Genomic DNA, 20486 nt, shown 5'->3' with positions numbered 1-20486 from the left:
CCATAGGATACTACTAATACTGCTCATCAACCCTCCCAGGGTATGGCTGCCAAAGGTGCTAGCAGGATGACTGCACACCAAAGCTGTTTTTTTCTTTTCTTCTAATCTTGGCTGCTCCCTTTATGGTTGACACAGTGGATCATCTGCCTCCATCTCACACTATCCCTAGCATCCTTCCCTGCCACTCCAATCATCTGCATATCCTCTCTCTCCGTGCATAAACTTGTGGTCTTGCTCCTTTCCTCTAACCTATTAGACTGCACACCAAAACAGTTTGCCCTTCAAATTCCTTTCTGTGACTGCATTGAGAGTAGCTATATTTTAACAGAGATTTTTAATTAATGCATTTTTAATTTCTAAATAAAGAGGAAGATAAAATAAAGGGACTTTAATGATGTGGATAGTCTATGTATTTGTGAATTAGAAAACGTGTTTCTGAGTGAAAGAGACCCATGTGCAGACAGAATTATCTGCTCTACGGCCTTTCTAATGGATGAGGCTACTCATACTCAACTGCACACAGAGACACTGAAGAACCAGGTGACCAGAACCCAAATCCAGGGTACAGAAGCTCAGTGAATGTGGTGCTGAAGGTGTGGAGGTGGATCAGAGTGTCGGAGGAGACTCTGTAGAAGGACAGAGTGCCACCAGGACAGTCCACATACACCCCTACTCTGTGAGAGACCGAGGAGGAGGTGGAGGAGATGAATGCTGTTTCATCATTGTGCCAGACATGGTAACAGGCGTCATCAGAGCACCTCAGACTCCAGGACTGATCATTGCTTCCAAACCTGCATCCATTACTGCTTCCTTTCTTTTTTATTCCTCGGTAACTCACTGATAAATCAACCTTCCCTCTCCACTCCACCTCCCAGTAACATCGACCAGTCAGACCATTTCTACAGAGCAGCTGAGGAAGCTCAAATCTGTCATGATGGTCAGGATATGACTGATCCTCCTTCACCAATGTCATTTTCCTGTTGTTGTCAGACAGCTTGATCTTTGTATGTATTGTGTTTGCGCTGGGTGTGGGTTCACAGATATCTAAGGAGAACAAACACAATACAGCTGCAGTTACTCATCCATCATCTGTTCATTGATTGACTCTTTGATAATGACTACTGACATCACAGATGTGAATGAGTGATGTGACAGTTTAAAGATGGTTGAATGTGTGCTGCTTTGTATTCATGAATCACATCAAAAACACGCTTACACTTCCTCAGACCTGGTCTCAACCATCGGACTCCAGCAGGCCTCAACCTAAAGGTAGGAGGGGGGTCAGACCACCTCAGTGTATTTCACACATCAACATTACATGTATTTGTAATACATACAATGCAATAATGGTTGTCTAATAGACTCTATTGTGTTCATGTAAATGGGGATTCTTTTTCACAATCAGAGGGAAATTACACTAAGGTAATTATGGAGTTCAGGGTTCCATGCTAGGACTGTGCTAAAATGGTAAATGGCCTGTATTTATATAGCGCTTTACTAGTCCCTAAGGACCCCAAAGCGCTTTACATATCCAGTCATCCACCCATTCACGCATACACATTCACACACTGGTGATGGCAAGCTACATTGTAGCCTACAGCCACCCTGGGGCGCACTGACAGAGGTGAGGCTGCCGGACACTGGCACCACCGGGCACTCTGACCACCACCAGTAGGCAATGGGTGAAGTGTCTTGCCCAAGGACACAACGACTGAGACCGTCGGAGCCAGGGCTCGAACCGGCAACCTTCAGATTACAAGGCGAACTCCCAACTCTTGAGCCACGATCATGCAAATGTAAGACTGTGCTAGTCTTACATTTGATCAGTATCTCTAACATTAGAACCATCTTCACTCAGAGTGAAGCTAAAAAACTAGTTTGTGCATTTATTACTTCTACTCTGGACTATATACTTGAGGGGTCAGGTGAAATGTGTGTAGGGTGACAGTCAGTGGCGGGGCCCTGTGGTTTTGTACCCAGCTACTAAGGCTGACTTGAATGGAACTTGAGCTGCTGCATGAGGTTGAGAGATACTAGTTAGATATAGTCAGGCTCACTGCAGTGCATGGCTTGGGCTCTGGAATTAATCTCCTGGGAAGGGGTTGAACTCTGCTCCAGTCTGGAGTAGCCCTCAGTCGGCAGGGATGCCCGATACAGGCCTTTCCCAACAGTCACTGTTGGGAAAGGCCTGCCTGATCCAATCCGACCTCGAGTGGTGTTCTGTTATTGGACTTCTGTGCAAATTACACTTTATCCATAACAAACGCTGACCGTCAACAACAATAATAATCGTATTATCAGATTCTGGTGAAGAGAGGTGCCAAGCTGTCAATTGATCACCACTTGGTAGTGAGTTGGATTAGGTGGCAAGGGAGGATGCTGGACAGACCTCGCCCTCCTAAATGTATAGTGAGGGTGTGATGGGAACAGCTGGCAGGGAATGGACCATATTCTGCTGTGGGACTTCAGAGGCAGGTAACAGGTACAAGGAGGCCAAATGGAATGCAGATTCGGCAGTAGCTGAAGCAAAGTAGCAAGACGATTTTGGTGACGCAGAGGAAAAAGACTTTTGATCTGCCTTGAAGAGGTTCTGGCAAACCATTAGGCAACGTTATAAAAATAAATCTAACAAATAATGACAAATTAAATGACCTTTTGAAATAATTATATCCTAATCAATAACACTAATAAAAGTTGCAGGAAGTGAAAATACAAAAGAGGTATTCTTCAGCCTGGAGTCTTCTTTTAGCATATATGGATCACCCCAAACTGAGTAAGCCAATTTTTGTTCTTGGAGTTGCTTGAAGACATGCTACACACATACATTCATATCCAATTAGTACTTTTACTGTCATGAAAAGAAAAACGTTTGCTACTTGTGTGATTGTTCATGTAACACGTTTGTTCAGCATGATGGACAGGCTGAGTAAAGGAAAGGGATTGACTATCACACACTGTCTGTGGCTGTACCAGACCTCCCATACCTAAGGTTTTTCAGTTTCGATTGTTGGTCCTCTAGTCTAGCTGACAGCAGAGCCACTCCTGAGTCTCCTGGATGATTATAACTCAGGTCAAGGTCTCTCAGATGGGAAGGGTTAGATCTCAGAGCTGAGGCCAGAGAAGCACAGCTGTCCTTTGTGATAAGACAACCTGAAAGACTGGAGGCAAACAAAACAACACAAGACTCTTGTTCACTCCTCGAACACAAGCAAAAGAAAATACTTTAATTCACTTTTCTTCTCATTCGATCAAACAGGTTGATTCCATCAAAATAAATACTAAGCAGAGAAAAACTTCAGAGTCCTTTCTGAATACTTCTTAAATAAAAAATAAAAATAAAATAAAAAAACAAGGTGACTCAGTTATATAAAAATATTTTTTAAGTCCCGACACTAAGCTTGGCAGATTTGTTTGGCCAAACATATACCACTTCCTCAATAAAGAATTAAGCATTAAATTGAAAAAAAAACAAAAACAAACAATAAGTGGGAGTGCTTGGTACTTGTACCTCACAAGATAATCCCTCCATCTTTTATTTTAATCACTTAAGTTAAACAGGTAATGAAGAAAATGGATGGATAGATTAATTACAAAATAAAAATAATGGAAATAAATCCAGAAATTAGTGATGAAGTTTAGTAAACCGTCATTTGACAATTGACATTAGAAAAGACAATCCTAACCAAGGTAGAAGTTTTTTAAATTATGAAAATTAGCTTTCAGTTATCTTTTTAATGTTACTTGACCTCAGAGTTTCCAGTTTGCATTGTGGATTCTTGAGTCCTGCGGACAGAAGCTTCACGCCAGGGTCCTGCAGGTCATTGTTACTCAGGTCCAGCTCTCTCAAGCTAGAAGACTGGGAGCTGAGAACTAAGGACAGAGTTTTACAGCTTCTCTCTGTAAACTTACAAAAGCTCAGACTGAATAGAAAATGACAAGAAAAAGAAAAAGAAAGAAGAAATTAAGTTTCAGTCAGTACCAGCACATTTGAATCACCAGGACTAAACAGGATCTCTAAACACTTACAGTGCTTTCCTAGTTACTTTGACCACTGGCAGCAGCCTCAGAAGAGCCTCCTCTGAAGCAGAGTATTTCCTTAGGTCAAAAACATCCAGACCTTCTGATGACAGTAAGATGAAGACCAGAGCTGACCACTGAGCAGGAGACAGTTTTTGTTTTGAAAGACTTCCTGAACTCAAAGACGTTTGGATCTCCTTCCATAGAGAACAATCATTAATTTCATTCAGACAGTGGAACAGATTAATGCTTCTTTCTGCAGACAGATTCTCACTGAGCTTCTTCTTGATGTACTGGACTGTTTCCTGACTGTTCAGTGAGCTATTTCCTGTCTGTGTCAGTAGATCCTGTAGAAGAATCTGATTGGTATGAAGTGAAAGACCCAAGAGGAAGCGAAGGAACAAATCCAGGTGTGCATGTGGACTCTGTAAGGCCTTATCCACAGCACTCTGGTGGAGATTTTTCCTTTTAGGTTTATTTTGCAAAAGTTTAGACCACCAGGATGTTTGCTGTTTTTCTAGCAGGTTGACTCCAGAGTTGATGAAGGTCAGATGGACATATAGAGCAGCTAGAAACTCCTGAACACTCAAATGGATGAAGCAGAACATCTTGTCCTGGTATAGCCCTCTCTCCTCTTTAAAGATCTGTGTGAACACTCCTGAGTACACCAAGGCTGCTCTGACATCGATGCCACACTCTGTCAGGTCTGATTCATAGAAGATCAGGTTTCCTTTCTGCAGCTGATCAAAAGCCAGTTTTCCCAGAGACTCGATCATTTTCCTACTCTCTGGACTCCAATGTGGATCTGTCTCAGCTCCTCCATCATACTTGACTTTCTTCACTTTGGCCTGAACCACCAGGAAGTGGATGCACATCTCAGTCAGGGTTTTGGGCAGCTCTCCCCCCTCTCTGGTTTTCAGTACATCCTCAAGCACTGTAGCAGTGATCCAGCAGAAGACTGGAATGTGGCACATGATGTGGAGGCTTCGTGATGTCTTGATGTGGGAGAAGATCTTGGTTACCTGGTTCTTATCACTGAATCTCTTCTTGAAGTACTCCTCCTTTTGTGGGTCAGTGAATCCATTGAGCTCTGTCACCATGCCAACATACTCAGGAGGGATCTGATTGACTGCTGCAGGTCGTGTGGTTATCCAGAGGCGAGCAGAAGGAAGCAATTTCCCCCTGATGAGGTTTATCAGCAGCACATCCACTGAGGTGGACTCTGTAACATCAGTCAGAATTGTAGTTTTGTGGAAGTCAAGAGTAAGTCGACACTCATCCAGACCATCAAAGATGAATACAACCTGGAAGTCTTCAAAGCTGCAGATTCCTGCTTGTTTGGTTTCAGGAAACAAGTGATGAATAAGTTCTACCAAGCTGAACTTTTTCTCTTTCAGCACATTCAGCTCTCTGAAAGTGAATGGAAACATGAACTGGATGTCCTGGTTGGCTTTGTCTTCAGCCCAGTCCAGAGTGAACTTCTGTGTTAGGACTGTTTTCCCAATGCCAGCCACTCCCTTTGTCAGCACTGTTCTGATTGGTTTATCTTTAACAGATGAGGCTTTAAAGATATCTTCTTGTCTGATTGTTGTTTCTGGTCTGTCTGGTTTCCTGGATGCTGTTTCAATCTGTCTGACCTCATGTTCATCACTGACCCCTGCAGTCCCTCCCTCTGTGATGTAGGGCTCTATGTAGATCTGATTCAGAAGGGTTGGGTTTCCTGCTTTAGCGATTCCTCCAAACACAAACTGGATCTTCTTCTTCAGGTTAGGCTGACACTTTAGAAGAAACTCTGAGTAAAATAACAACACATATTTAGATAATATGAAGCTTATGTGTAAGTTCATTAAGTGTTATGTCCCAGGTCATGATTTTGTGTGTTGTCTTTGGTCGTCACACCCAGTGTTGGGAAGGTTACTTTTAAAATGTATTCCAGTACAGATTACAGAATACATGCTCCAAAGTGTATTTTGTAACGTATTCCGTTACGTTACTCAATGAGAGTAAAGCAGAGCTTCCCAAAGTGTGGGGTCAGAGCCATTGAAGGGGGAACACGGTATGAAAAGGAAAAAAAAACAACAACGCTTGGACACTGCTAGCACGGGGCGCCCACACAAACGCAAAGCAGGAGATGAAGCATAGCTGAATATGTTTCCAAACCAACTTCATTCTAAGTCAAAGACTAGAAAATATGGTGAAGCATGTCGTTCCCTTTGGCTTCACCTGCACAAGTGCCAGGGTAGGTCTCCCCTGCATAATTGGTTTTCCCTTCGTCTGGAGCAGCGCTGGGCTGTTTAAATCAGGGACAAACAGTATCCCACCTTCTTGATTTTTAGTTCCCAAACACTTGTTGTAATGACAAACTACTGCTGACATTTTGGAGATGTTAGTTCTTTATACAGTAAAGTTATAGTGGGATACAAATAATATCAGGCTGATCCTGCCACGATTTGTTCCCCCTGTCTAAATCACGGACAAACAGTATCCTACAGTTGTTTATGTCTTTGAACCCATTTTGCACTGAGAGGCATTTTTTGAAAAATGTATTGATAGCAATGTTGAATATTATTACACAGGGAAAAAAACAACTACACGTAAAATAAACAGGTGTCATAATCATAATTTGTTTGGGCTTCCACTGGCGTGGAATTACCAAAAATAGAGAGGGCGTAGACTAATATATGAAACAGCAAAAGACCGCTGTGTAATCCATTTATTTTAACAAAGTAGCTGTATTCTGAATACCACCTTTTTAAAGGTGTAATGGTGTTAACTGTGACGGAATACAGTTAGTCATATTTTGTATTTTAAATACGTAACGGCAGTACATGTATTCCGTTTCTTCCCAACACTGGTCACACCTGAGGGTGGCGTTGTTCGTTTTCTTTGCTGTTTGTGCTTATGTAAGTTCCAGGTAGACACTGACCATTAGTTGAAGGTAAGGTAAGTTAGTTCCATTTCAGATTCTAGAGCCTTTTTTTGTTATCTTGGTCATGCCCACCCTGACGCTTGCTTCTTACGGAGCCACTCCTTTGTTGCCCGGGCGGTGTGTTTTGGATCATTGTCATGTTGGAAGACCCAGCCTCGTTTCATCTTCAAAGTTCTCACTGATGGAAGGAGGTTTTGGCTCAAAATCTCACGATACATGGCCCCATTCATTCTGTCCTTAACACGGATCAGTCGTCCTGTCCCCTTGGCAGAAAAACAGCCCCATAGCATGATGTTTCCACCCCCATGCTTCACAGTAGGTATGGTGTTCTTGGGATGCAACTCCGTATTCTTCTTCCTCCAAACACGACGAGTTGAGTTTATACCAAAAAGTTCTACTTTGGTTTCATCTGACCACATGACATTCTCCCAATCCTCTGCTGTATCATCCATGTGCTCTCTGGCAAACTTCAGACGGGCCTGGACATGCACTGGCTTCAGCAGCGGAACACGTCTGGCACTGCGGGATTTGATTCCCTGCCGTTGTAGTGTGTTACTGATGGTGACCTTTGTTACTTTGGTCCCAGCTCTCTGCAGGTCATTCACCAGGTCCCCCCGTGTGGTTCTGGGATCTTTGCTCACCGTTCTCATGATCATTTTGACCCCACGGGATGAGATCTTGCGTGGAGCCCCACATCGAGGGAGATTATCAGTGGTCTTTTATGTCTTCCATTTTCTGATGATTGCTCCCACAGTTGATTTTTTCACACCAAGCTGCTTGCCTATTGTAGATTCACTCTTCCCAGTCTGGTGCATGTCTACAATACTTTATGGTGTCCTTCGAAAGCTCTTTGGTCTTGGCCATGGCGGAGTTTGGAGTCTGACTGTTTGAGGCTGTGGACAGGTGTCTTTTATACAGATGATGAGTTCAAACAGGTGCCATTCATACAGGTAACGAGTGGGGGACAGAAAAGCTTCTTACAGAAGACGTTACAGGTCTGTGAGAGCCAGAGATTTTCCTTGTTTGAGGTGACCAAATACTTATTTTCCACCCTAATTTACGAATAAATTCTTTACAAATCCTACCATGTGAATTCATGGATTTTTTTTTCACATTCTGTCTCTCACAGTTGAAGTGTACCTCTGGTGCAAATTACTGACCTCTGTCATCATTTTAAGTGGGGGAACTTGCACAATCGGTGGCTGACTAAATACTTTTTTGCCCCACTGTAGATCCAGAGAGCAGATTCCTAATTGTCAAACTATCTATACTTAACCAAAAGCTATGTATCGTAAGTATATATGGTCCAAATGTTGATGACCCCTCATTCTTTCACGGTTTTTTTAGTACACTCTCCGAACACCTAGATTGCACAATTGTTCTTGGGGGAGACCTCAACCTGGGACTAAATGAAGAAATGGATAGGCTCAATACAGCAGGAACTCAGCGTAATTGGCAGTCCACAAATATAATCAAACAGTATATGAGCGACTTTGGTCTTTGTGATGCATGGCGCTCCCTTCACCCCAACAGTAAGGAATATTCTTTCTTCTCACATGTTCATCACTCTTACTCTCGTCTGGATTATTGTCTGGTCAGCAGCTCACTGCTGAGTAACATTTCAGACACTGAGATTCATCCTATAGCTGTCAGCAATCATGCTCCTGTATCTTTAACACTAATACAGAAGAATAATACTACACCAAGTAAAAACTGGAGATTTAATACATCACTACTTAAAGATGAAGAGTTTATCAAATACTTTAAAAAAGAATGGACTTTATATTTAGGCTTTAATGACATTCCTGGAACAGCATCAGCACGGAAAGCCGTGATTAGAGGTAAAATATTCTCTTTCTCATCACATAAGAAGAAAGAAGAAAACAAAAATATTCAGGAAATAGAAAAAAACATCAAATTCTTAGAAAAAGCCTATGTGTCACACCAAGATCAAGAAATATTAAACAAAATACGTAAGACAAAACTAGAATTAAATGAAATTATTAATAAAAAGACTAAATTCTTAGTACAAAGACTTTGCGTGCAAAATTATGAACACGGTAACAAATCCGGAAAATTTCTTGCTAACCAGTTAAAAATCAATAAAGAAAAAACAACTATATGTGCTGTTAAAGATTTATCTGGGAATATAATATATGATCTTAAGAAAATAAACAAATTTTTTAGTGATTTCTATGAAACTTTATATACACAACAAATAAACCCATCTAAAAATGAAATTGATCAATTTCTCGACAACATAACTCTTCCAAAATTATTAGACACCCAAGGAATGGCACTGGATTCGCCACTAACGCCAGGTGAACTCCAGGAAGCTCTGATAAGTATGCCCAATAATAAGGCTCCAGGTGCAGACAGTTTTCCAACAGATTTTTATAAAGAATTCTGGACGATTCTGGCACCAGTTTTTCACAGGATGTTGCAGGAAATCAAAGAAAATGGTAGACTACCACCAAATATGAACTCTGCAAATATCAGTCTCTTACTAAAACCAGGGAAAGACCCTGTATTTCCCTCAAGCTATCGTCCAATATCCCTTATTAATCTAGACCTTAAAATAATCTGCAAAGCTCTCTCAAAAAGATTAGAGAAAATAACCCCCTTTTAATTCATCCTGACCAAACTGGTTTCATAAAAGGTAGGCACTCATCAACAAATACACGTAGATTACTTAATTTAATAGACTACTCATGCAGTAAAAACATTGAAACCATAATATTTTCTTTAGATGCGGAAAAAGCATTTGACAGAGTTAACTGGAAATTTCTATTTGCAACTTCACACAAATTTGGTTTTGGATCCTCTTTCATAAACTGGTTAAAAATATTATATAACTCCCCAACAGCTTGTGTCAGAACAAATGACCAAACATCCTCCAGCTTCTCTCTCCTGAGGGGCACCAGACAGGGATGCCCACTCTCCCCTTCACTGTTTGCAATTTTTATTGAGCCACTAGCAGCAGCAATTAGACAGGCTACAACAATTAAGGGCATAAAATGTAAGAATGTAGAACATAAAATCAGCCTTTATGTGGATGATGTGTTACTTTTTCTCCAAAATTCACAAACCAATCTCTCTGGGGTAATTGCATTGATAAATTCTTTCTCAAGTGTCTCAGATTATTCAATTAACTGGTCAAAATCTACAGTTCTTCTGATTAATTGCTCCTTCCATAATTCTTCTCCTTCCCCACTGCAATCTGGAAATATAAAATATTTAGGTATTAATGTCTCTCCTAAGCTTTCAGAATTAACTACATTAAACCACATCCCACTTTTAAAGACAGTAGAAGGCGATCTGGCTAGATGGAAATCTTTACCCATTACACAAAAACAACAAGCATGCTACTAACTTTAGCCAAGTCATTTAGACAGCTGTTAGCTCATGATTCTCCTTATGCTGCTGAGAATATAGCCCAGAAGAAGCGGATAGTATAGCTTTTATTTTGGAAAGAGACATTTCTCTGTAATAAACTCTCTTTTCCAAAGATGAGTGATTCCTCAATCAGATACAGGGCTTGCAATATCGCTAGCCCGACGTCCTGGGGCTAGCGATTTTTTCAGTCGGGCTACCAAAATCTATCTCTTCCCTGCCCGTCGGGCTATTGTAGGAAGGAAAAATATATGTCAATGCTTTTGCATTCTTTCAGAAATGTAGCTGGGTAATTATGTCATTGGCATCGGTGAGCCACTGTCAATATGTGACATATTGAAATCGCGTTTGAATTTGCGCTTGTTTTTTTGCTTTCACTTTGCAATCGTGCGAACTGTGTATAGAGAGCGACAGCACTGATCTGTGAGTGATGATAATTTGTGCACCAATTCCTCTGACATCGTCTTATTAATCGTTAGCTTACTATGCAAACATGACAAGTGAAATCTCCCGCAGCAAGCTTAAACATGTGAGAGGTTGATCGCTGTGCCCAGGAGATATTTTATTTTGTATTCTTATGACCACAGTTATAATCAGAATTATCATTGATTAATCATTTACCATTGTTGAATCAGTTGACAGAATAATCTTTGAATCACATCTATGTTACTCTGAGCAAATATTAATGCACACAGATTATCAGTACTCTAGTCAGTCCATTGCTGTTCTGTATTATTCTTTCTATTTGCTTAAGCAGTTAACCGCTCGGACCGGTGGGTCCTGTTGGACCCAGGCCTGTGTACAGGCAGTTCGGCACGTACTCAGGCCTGTAACAACATGCACACCCTTATGTAAGACACGCACGTTCACACACACACTGAGTAAAATAGGAGGGTTGTCTGAGGACAGTTTTTCTGATAGATATACTTTCACAAAATGCACAATATAATACACACTTGTTTTTCTCTAAAAGTAGCAGTTGATGTCCATATAAGGAGAACTTTTTGAGAGGTGGGGAATTGTTATCATTTCCAGTAAAGATCTAACTGTGATGTCATCATGGCAATATAAGGATGCGGGACGGTCCATTCGCGGAAGGATTGTATTGCAAATTGTCTTCCCACACTGACTGCGCAAAGTGTGTAAAATAAAGATCACTATTTTTGACACCTACCCCGGACTCAGCCTGCTTTCTTCTCTTACCCAAATCGAATGAACTTTAACATCGCGCAGAGAATCGCTGAGCTTATGTGAGTGCATGTGTAAAAGCAGCAGGATATATATTTCAGTTCTGCTGAGCCAAATAAGACAGGTCAGGGTGAAGAAGTGACAGCCAAAGAAAAGCTTACCGCAAAACGGAGAAGTTATGACAAATCAGACTATAAGGCAAAAAGAAAGTGCAGCTTTATGGTTTCATGGACAAAATAATTTCTGTGGCTGCAATATGACGAGCTAAATAACCAGGGCTGCACATAAGTGGTCCGCAGGTGCGCATTCGCTGTCAAAATAAAAAACACGCACAAGGGTTAGGGTTAAATTTAAAAACTGTACTTTTGAGTTAAAATATATATTTATAATTTTAATAAATGACAAATTAAAAAGGCATGAACATTTTTTTTGTATCGAAAAAATATCGAACCGTGACACCAAAGTATCGAACCGAACCGAACCGTGAATTTTGTGTATCGTTGCACCCCTAACCCCCATGTATCAGCTTAAAAACACTACAAAAGACCAAGGATAAAGGAGGATTAGATCTGCCTAACTTTAATCACTATTTTTTAGCCAACAGGCTTCAGTTCATCTCTAGATGGTTTAAACACACCCTCTTAGACAAACCTTGGATAGATGTAGAACAGGCACTATGTAATAACCTAGAAATTTCAGACCTACCATTTATCAGCTCAAACATTAAACGACATGAATGCTTTAAAAGCATCAACATCAGCTCTTCTCTGACAGCATGGTGGGAGTTTCTAAAAATGACAGAGTCTTCATTAATCCCATGCAAACGTACACCTATCTGGAACAATCCGGACATATTACAAAACAATAATATGATAAACTTTCCAGATTGGAGTTGCAAATGAATTAAATACTTGGAACATATATTGGAAGGAACAGACTTTATTTCACTTGACAGACTAGTTACACAATATGGGATCAACAAGAAACGATTTTTGGAATATCAACAAATTAAATCCTTAGTAAAAAAGAAATTTAATCCCAGTGAAGCTGAATTACAAACACGACCAAGTGTGGTACAATTTTTTAGTCTAAACCCCCCCCCCCAAATTATTGTCTAAAATATACAGAACACTTTCTAAAATAGATGAATCAATATCCCTTCCTATTGCAAAATGGGAAGCAGATTTATCGATCAGCTTAGACCAAAACCTTTGGTCTCAGATATGCTTAAAAACCTTTCAATGGATCAGAAATCCCAGTTTGCAATTAATACAATACAAAATATTACATAGAGTGCACTATACTGGTCATAGGATGTTCAAGATGGGCTATATGCCTTCCAACAACTGCTCACACTGCACAGCAAATACACCGGACAATTACATCCAAGCTCTTTGGTTCTGTCCACCAGTTCAGAAGTTTTGGCGTGAGATATGTGAAGACTTATCAAAGTGTCTGAAATGTAAGATTCCAGCCTCCCCTTTAGTATGCTTGCTGGGCAACTTGGATGAGGTCACTGCAGAAATAAACACAGCCCACATTGTTTTTACGGCCCTATGCATTGCCAAGAAAATGGTCCTCATTAACTGGAAAAATAAAAATAATCTTAATTCTAACCAATATAAAAACCATCTAATAGATCACATTAGTCTTGATACAGCCTCTGCCATCACATTTGATCAATCCCTTTGGGCTCCTTTGATCGGCTTCATCACCTAGTGGGGGTGGGGGGTCATGGTTTGGTCCTGCCTTCGCTATTGTGGTTGATATGGGGGTAGGGAAGGCCTCAGGGCGTCTGGGGAGTCCCTAGGAATGTTTTCCCTGGAGGGCCTAACCCGGGGGATGTGGCCATGACCTGGTTAGGGGCTCTGGTGGCTCTTAGATGGTGTTTTCCTTGTGGCTACGTACAGCGGAGATGGGGGAGGGTTTGTGCTGGCGGATGTTGGTTACTGGCCTGGTAGTCTGGCTGCCCATGGGTGGGTCCGGGATGGGCGTGGAGGCTTGGGGGTCTGGGGGTGCTCCGCCCCCAGTCTGGGGTGCTGGCTGGGCCTTGGGGGCTTGGATCCTGGCTGTTGTGTTGCCAGAGCTGTGGGTAGGTGGGTGCAGGGGGGCTCAGCCCCAGTGCAGGGGACCTCTGGTGCATCGGCCCAACTAGGGGGCTCTCTAACTGGTGGGGAGGTTGATATATCATTGCAGGTGGTCTCCTCTCTACAGGAGCTCACTCTGCAGGTGGGGGAGAGATATAGGAGAGGTAGAGAATGAACTCAACCTGGGTGTCTATTGTCTTGTGTAGTTTGGGAGATGATTGGATGATGGGGTGGGTGCAGTTTTCTCTGGGGTGGAGTCGGGTGGGCTGCCCCGGACTCTGTGGGGCTGGGCGGTACTGCTGCTGCGGGCCCCGGTCTGGATGGGCCTGGGCCCCCTTGCCCTGGTGGGTTCCAGAGTGTGGGGGTTCCTACTGGGGTCAGCGGGGGAGCTGGCCCCAGGGAGGGGCACACTTGCCCCTCCCTTTCTTCCCTCCCCATCCTCAGCTGCCTCCCTATTCCCGCTCTACCACACCCACCCACACACACAGGACTTGGGGTGCAGGTATGTCACCAGGGTGCAGGGAAGGCACTGTCCCCTCTGTCCCCTTCTGGCCGCCTGTGCCTCAATTTTATTCTGCAACCTAGACATCCACATTACTCACACTCTCACATAACACATACATATAGGGCCTTGGGGGTGGGCATGTTTTACAACATCCAGAGGATGGTCGGTGTTTTCCAACCCACCTCTGGCGCTGGTGCCCTACCCTCAATTTTAAATGCATATAGACACTAAGGGTTTTCAGGAGGAGCCGTGCTCTCCTGTGTTTTAAATGTACTTTAGAACAGCACACAGCAACACTACATATGAGCGGGCGTAGGGAGGTTTGGGGTCTTCACTCACCCCGGTTCTGTTAGCCGTCAGGGCTGGGGGGCTGGGAGGAGGTGCTGGCCGTCAGATTGGGGTCTGGGATGCGGGGCCTCCCTGCTACTGCAGATAAGGAGGTGGTCCGCTTGCCTCCACCCCAGAGATAAGGGTTACATCTCCTGGGTCTAGGTGCGGCTTGCCCCTCTGGGGGCGGGGTTACCCGGACCTGGGATATAGAGTATGTTTGGGGAGTGTGACTGTCTGTGCAGTGTCTATTTGTGTCTGTCTACACGTTGGGTGAGTTTCGAGTATTTGGTTGTGTATATGGGGGTGGGAATGCACGTTTGTGTCCGCGTGCGCCTGTTCGTCTGTGTCTATATGTCAGGTGGGGTCTTAGACTCAACCTCTCTGGGTACATCTCAGGCCCTCCAAAGTACGGAGGCCTATCTCCCCTCACCACACTCCCTGCCGGTGGCTGATGCCCTCAGACGTTGGTGTGTTGGTGGTTCTTGTCGACTGGGGCTGGGCACTCATGTATGTACCGGCTCACTCCTAGTGGCCGATTGGCGGGGCCTGGCGCCTGTGGCCCGGCTGGGCCCCTTCCGGGGGGTGGGGTGCCCTCAGGCCTCTGGGCCTGAAGCTCGGTCCTCTCTGGCACAGCTGGCTGCCGGCAGAGCCCGCGGGCACGCCACTGCAACCCCCTCTGGCCTCTGCTCCGTAGCTGCTGGGTGACCTCTCGTTTGGGGCGCTACTCAGCTCTTCCCAGGAGGGTGGCACGGTTCCCCCCCTTTTTGGTGGTCCTCCTCGGGTCCTCGTACTCTGGGGCCTCTGGATGTCTGGGGCCTGGATCTCCTCCATACCTGCTTCATGCCCTGGGGGACGGGGCTATGGCTCCCCACACTCCCTAGCAGATCGTTACATGGAGAAACCTTTGGAATACAAGCATGCTGATCCACACAGGTGTACACACGGGTGTTCACAGACGCGGACTACACCTTTCTTGGCTGCTGCCTCAAAGCACATTGTGCGCTGTCTATCTTGAGTGCTGCACAATAGCGTTTAATATTTAGTATCTTCTGTTATCTACTGCTAGCTAGTTTATTGTGATGGTGCTGTATTTATTATGTTGCTCTTTTTTTGTTTGCTTTCTCTTCTGTTTTTTTTTCTCCATACAGGTGATCCAGGTGTTTTGTTTGTTTTTCTTTCTTTCTTCTCCCCTTTCTCACCGTCTCTTCTCCCCTCTGTTTTTCTTTCTCTCCCTCTCTTTCTTTCATTCTTTCTCCCTGTCCTATCCCCAAGTCATGTCTGTCCCGTTTGTAGCAACCGAAAATAAAATAAATACATAATTATAATAAAGGTCAATCAAATATGGCAAGGCCATGATGATCCACTTGGTAAAATAAATCCGCTTGGCATCTTTCTTGGCCTTAAGACAACAATTCTGATGGCTAAAGCTCCAAACGGGACACACACAAAAAAAAAAAAAAAAAAAAAAAATCAAATTACAGCATTTACATTTATGTTACACTACTTTTAATTGACTGCTTTAGCCCACTTACAATGAAAATTTAAAAAAAAAAAACTTGTTCATGACCTGTGTATGTAAACACTATTGGAAGTAAAAATAACTTGAACTCGAATTTTGAAAACACAACTTACTGTTCTTTTTTAAAAAATAAAAAAAATAAAGCTCTGACTTGCATTATGAGTATGAGTCCGTGTTCTGGGAGAGAGTCCTGTAACTCTCTGTCTGCAAAATACAGTATATAATGACCAATGTTGGGCAATTAATTACATAGTTACTACTTCAAACAAAGTAACTGAGTTTTGCAAACAACAAAGTTTTTTGCAGCTATTTACCTAAAAATGCAGCCAAGGCGGTTTTTCTAAATAAACATTTCAAACTATTTACAGAACAATCAGGTTTTCTGCATCAAATTTAATGCCACACAAATTATTTGTGCCTCTCCAAAAAGTAATTTCTGTCGACTATGAGATAAAAGAGAACATCACAAGCCTGATACCTGTAGGTCTGACAACAGGAGATATATCACTCCTGTTAACACCTGTAACATTCAGCAGTCGCCTCATTGTTTTGACACACACAACAAAACTATTAACTACACTACACACTAACTACACAAGACAACACACTCATTTTAGACTCCAAACACGCTAAATGTCGCGAATCTCACACATCTTAAAACGCCGCTGTCACTCCTAAAACTTCCCTCCTTGCTAAAAAACTAAATGCCATGTTGCCATATAATTTTTTGATTGGTTGACATGGTACATTTTTCCACCAATAGGAAAGGGTGGGGGGTTTTTTGGTTTTGTTTTTGCTCACAGGTAGAGAGTGCTTTCGAGTGCTGATGTGGCTTCACTCCACATCAGCCACGCCGCTTTGCTAGCTAAAACACCGGTGTCTGCCCATAAGGACGCTGTCATAGCCTGTCATTGACGTTGATTAGCTGCGTATATATAAATGTGAATCGCATCATTGGTTGGAGTAGCCAGTCACCGGTCACTTACTGACTCACACTGCAAAACAGAATGATTTTTAACGTATTTATTTTAATTTCAACTCAGGTTAGATTTTTTTTTGTGCACAACGCAGATTTTCTGTGCGATTGTGCACACGCGCAGCTTAGGGGGAACATTGGTGCTCATGATGGTGCCATATCGTCTGGCAGTCTTTAAAACAATTTCCCTCAGATAAATAAATTATCCCGAGGGATCAATCAATCTCAACATCATCGAGTGTATCTGGGATTCATGAAGACACAGAAGGATGTGAGGAAACCTACATCCACAGAAGATCTGTGGCTAGTTCTCCAAGATGTTTCAAAAACTGTGTGCAAGTATACCTAGAAGAAGGCAAAGGTGGTCATACCAAATATTGTTTTTATTTAGATTTCTCTTTTGTTCATTCACTGCATTTTGTTGATTGATGAATATAAAGGATTAACACTTGGAACGCCCACTCCAGGTCAGGGACAAGTTGCTACCTTAAGAGGAGGAGTTTAATTATCTTGGGGTTTTGTTAATGTGACAGGAGCACAAGATTAAGAGATGGATTGCAGTATCTGCATCATTGCAGATGCTGCTCCAGTCTATGGTAGTATAGAAAGAGCTAAGCGTAAAAGTGAAACTGTTGATTTTCTGGTTTATCTACGTACGTAACCTCACCTATGGTAACGACCTGTGGCTAGTGATCGAGAGAATTCAGTTTTATTTTTATATTGCCAAATCACAACAATCACCTTAGACAACAAACCCGAAGGCTCTGCCTCCCATTTTCTTTTAACCCTCTAAAGCGTAACCTGTCACTGCTGTCAGGTGCAGCATTTCAGTGACATTAGGGTCATTACGGTAATCCTAGGTTGCAGCAGCCCCACAAAGATGAAGTTTGGTTAAGAGAAGACCGTGAGTGTTTAATGGAGCTCTATGGAAAACAGACATTTCATTTGGCTTCTTTTTTCTGTGTTATTTACCAAGATTTGAATGTGGCGTCATGCCTGGGATTACCGTAACAATCATAATATTACTGAAAAAGCACAGAGCGGATGCTTTCAGGAACCGTTGGACTCTTAGTTGGTATAAGAGTTACTCTAAAGTTTGAAGAGATAGTATGACCTAAAACCGACACGAGCGTCCACACTCCCATTAGTTTTAATGGGTTTAATACTCTAGGAACAACAAGTAAGCCAGCTGTCTTTGGGATCAACTTAAGGCTTTTCAGAAACTTTTAGACAGCCTGATAATAATGAATTACAATACTCCAGCCTCGTAGTAATAAATGCATGAACCAGTTTTCTGAGCATGAGAATAAGATTATGGATACAAGCGGCCGAAATTGGTTTCCTCTGAGGGTGTTTGATGGTCCTTTGGGAGGAACTCAGAGTAGAGCCACTACTGGTCCTTGGTTGGGGTGGTTCAGGCCTCTAACTAGGATGCCTCCTGGACTTCCCCCTAGGTGAGGTGTTTTGGGCCACAGAGAGGAGAATCTGGAGGAGAGTGAGGACACATGGGAGAGGTGGCTGGCTGTTGTTCCACTAGATAAACTTAAGGAAGTCACCGTAACAAGGGAAGTATGAGCTTCTCAGTGTATGCTGGTGCATTTTCATTGTTATGTAAAAGAGACCCGTTTTATTTGTATCTATGAAGCTAGCTAGCAGAAATCAGTTCTTTAAATTAGGTTAGATGCAAATGTTCCATGACCGGGTGGGTGAGCTTGTTCATGTGTGTCCCACACTGGTGTCCTGATGTTTATTATTCAGTTCTAATTCTCTGATGTTTGTTACTCCAAGTATATGACAAGTATTTGGTTCTATTATGTGAACATAGACTGATGTGGACAAGATGGAGGTCTGAACGTGGAGGCCACTTTATTTACTGTTGCCATGTTAGTTTGTGAAACGGAGCATGCCCATGTCTTTGCAGGTAAATGTGTATCAGATACCCTGCAGAAAGATTTCGTCAATGCTCAGCGTTGTGACTGTTTTTTGCCCCACAACATCCTGTGATCCTTTCAAATTGTAAGCATGTTTATTGTAGCCTGCTCATTGTAAATCTTTAACAGCGCTGATTATTCAAACGGTGTTACCCATGTTTAAAAAAGTGTCAACAACATTTGTTGACACTCTGGATTGACAGTTGTAGTGATTTAGGGCTATGCACATAATAAAGATCTGTTTATGTTTAGATATTAAAGAGGTGTTTTTAGCCTGATGCTCCAGTTTCTATGCTGAAAGCCTGAAAGGTAATATAAGTGATACCTCCGTATATCTACACAGTGTTATTAATGACGTAGTGCACAAGCTGTAATTAAAGAAAAGAGGCCAAATACCAGACTCTTATTAACGGAGACTTCACAAACATGCACTCTGACCTCGTCACTTCCTTTCTGGTTTTAATGAAAGCAGATGTTCAGCTGCTTGTAAACAGCAACTGGCTGTGTGTGTGTAGTGAAAGTCCAATAATTGGAATTATCACTTCAGATGGAGGTTTGTATATGTGTCTTGAATTGTATGTGCCATTGTATGTGTCTTAATGATGGCGCATAATACTCTCCTTTTTCTACAGACCCTTTCAAGTCTGTCACATGTGCTAAGGGTGAACTTGCCCTAATCCATGAGAAACACAGGGTGCCAGTGGTGGATCTACCAAATCTGGTATTCTATGGAAAATCCCAATAAGGCCCCACAAACCCACTAGAGGAAGCCTGGCCCTCAGGACACCCTCATGAATCTTTTGGCCAGAAAGATTCACACCATTGGAGGAGTTGGACTACCTGTGCAACCTCTGTAGGGTTCAGGTATCGCCTAATTAATTTCAGTTCAGTACCCTTAGGCCCCCTCCTCGATTCAGAGATAGTCTTTCCCTTTTCATGTAAATGGCCTCCTTGATTCCCCGCTCAAACCAGCAGAGAATGTGTACATTCTCACATCATTGGAAAATGACTGGCCTGGTAGGTGTAAGACACCATGTTACAATGCTGTGATTGCAGCCATTCCCCAACTCTGTTAATGGTACTCATGGCCATTGATCAATGATCAGTGGTCCAGATACGTTTCTCCTTCCTCTCACTGACCTTTATTCTTCTTGATCTTCTTCATTATTATTCTTGTCACCCTCACAGCATCTTTGGAAGCATACGTGTGGAACATCAATTCCACTGTTCCCATTATGTCTGCTTTCTCCAGACGGATCTTTTTTCTGGCCTGGAAACTAGCTACAGGCACATTCTGCAGGATCCACTGGAAATATCGTAGATCCTCCTCATCCAATTCCCGCAACATGTGCAGCAGCTGCTCCTCTACAGGTTTTTCCATCTCTGTAAAAAGTCAGAGGGCATTTTCAGCTGAAGGACGAGACTCAGGGCATCACATTAAACCACTTTATAGCTCATTAAAGAAACATTGTCTGTTCTGACTATTCTGGATGGATTCATTCTTTAAAATAACCTGAAGCTATATGTAAAGTCTGTGTCATGAATTCCCCTCGTTTAACATCGCTGTGTACCACAGGAGGAGTATCTGTGATCAGGAAACAGTAACAGACC

At 42.6% G+C, this 20486-nt stretch overlaps 1 protein-coding gene across 1 annotated transcript in view; it reads right to left on the bottom strand.

The window, feature by feature from the left end:
• The window catches only part of LOC146617709 (NACHT, LRR and PYD domains-containing protein 3-like), a 35202-nt gene extending 14946 nt beyond the window's left edge, over window positions 1-20256 (bottom strand). Inside the window, exons 1-6 of the mRNA XM_085373515.1 lie at window positions 20016-20256; window positions 4027-5809; window positions 3747-3920; window positions 2985-3158; window positions 1217-1263; window positions 510-1044 (exon numbers count right to left, since the gene is read on the bottom strand). Of these exons, the coding sequence (XP_085229641.1) occupies window positions 510-1044; window positions 1217-1263; window positions 2985-3158; window positions 3747-3920; window positions 4027-5809; window positions 20016-20256 (2954 nt within the window). The remainder of the gene's footprint in view (window positions 1-509; window positions 1045-1216; window positions 1264-2984; window positions 3159-3746; window positions 3921-4026; window positions 5810-20015) is intronic.
• Between the last annotated feature and the right edge of the window lie 230 nt (window positions 20257-20486).

Source organism: Diplotaxodon limnothrissa, linkage group LG15, assembly GCF_057381915.1.
Source record: "Diplotaxodon limnothrissa isolate DT_005_m linkage group LG15, D_limnothrissa_male_GT1.1, whole genome shotgun sequence".
Lineage (NCBI taxonomy): Eukaryota > Metazoa > Chordata > Actinopteri > Cichliformes > Cichlidae > Diplotaxodon > Diplotaxodon limnothrissa.
Note: the sequence above shows the minus strand (reverse complement) of the source record. Positions and strands in the feature narration are given on the sequence as shown.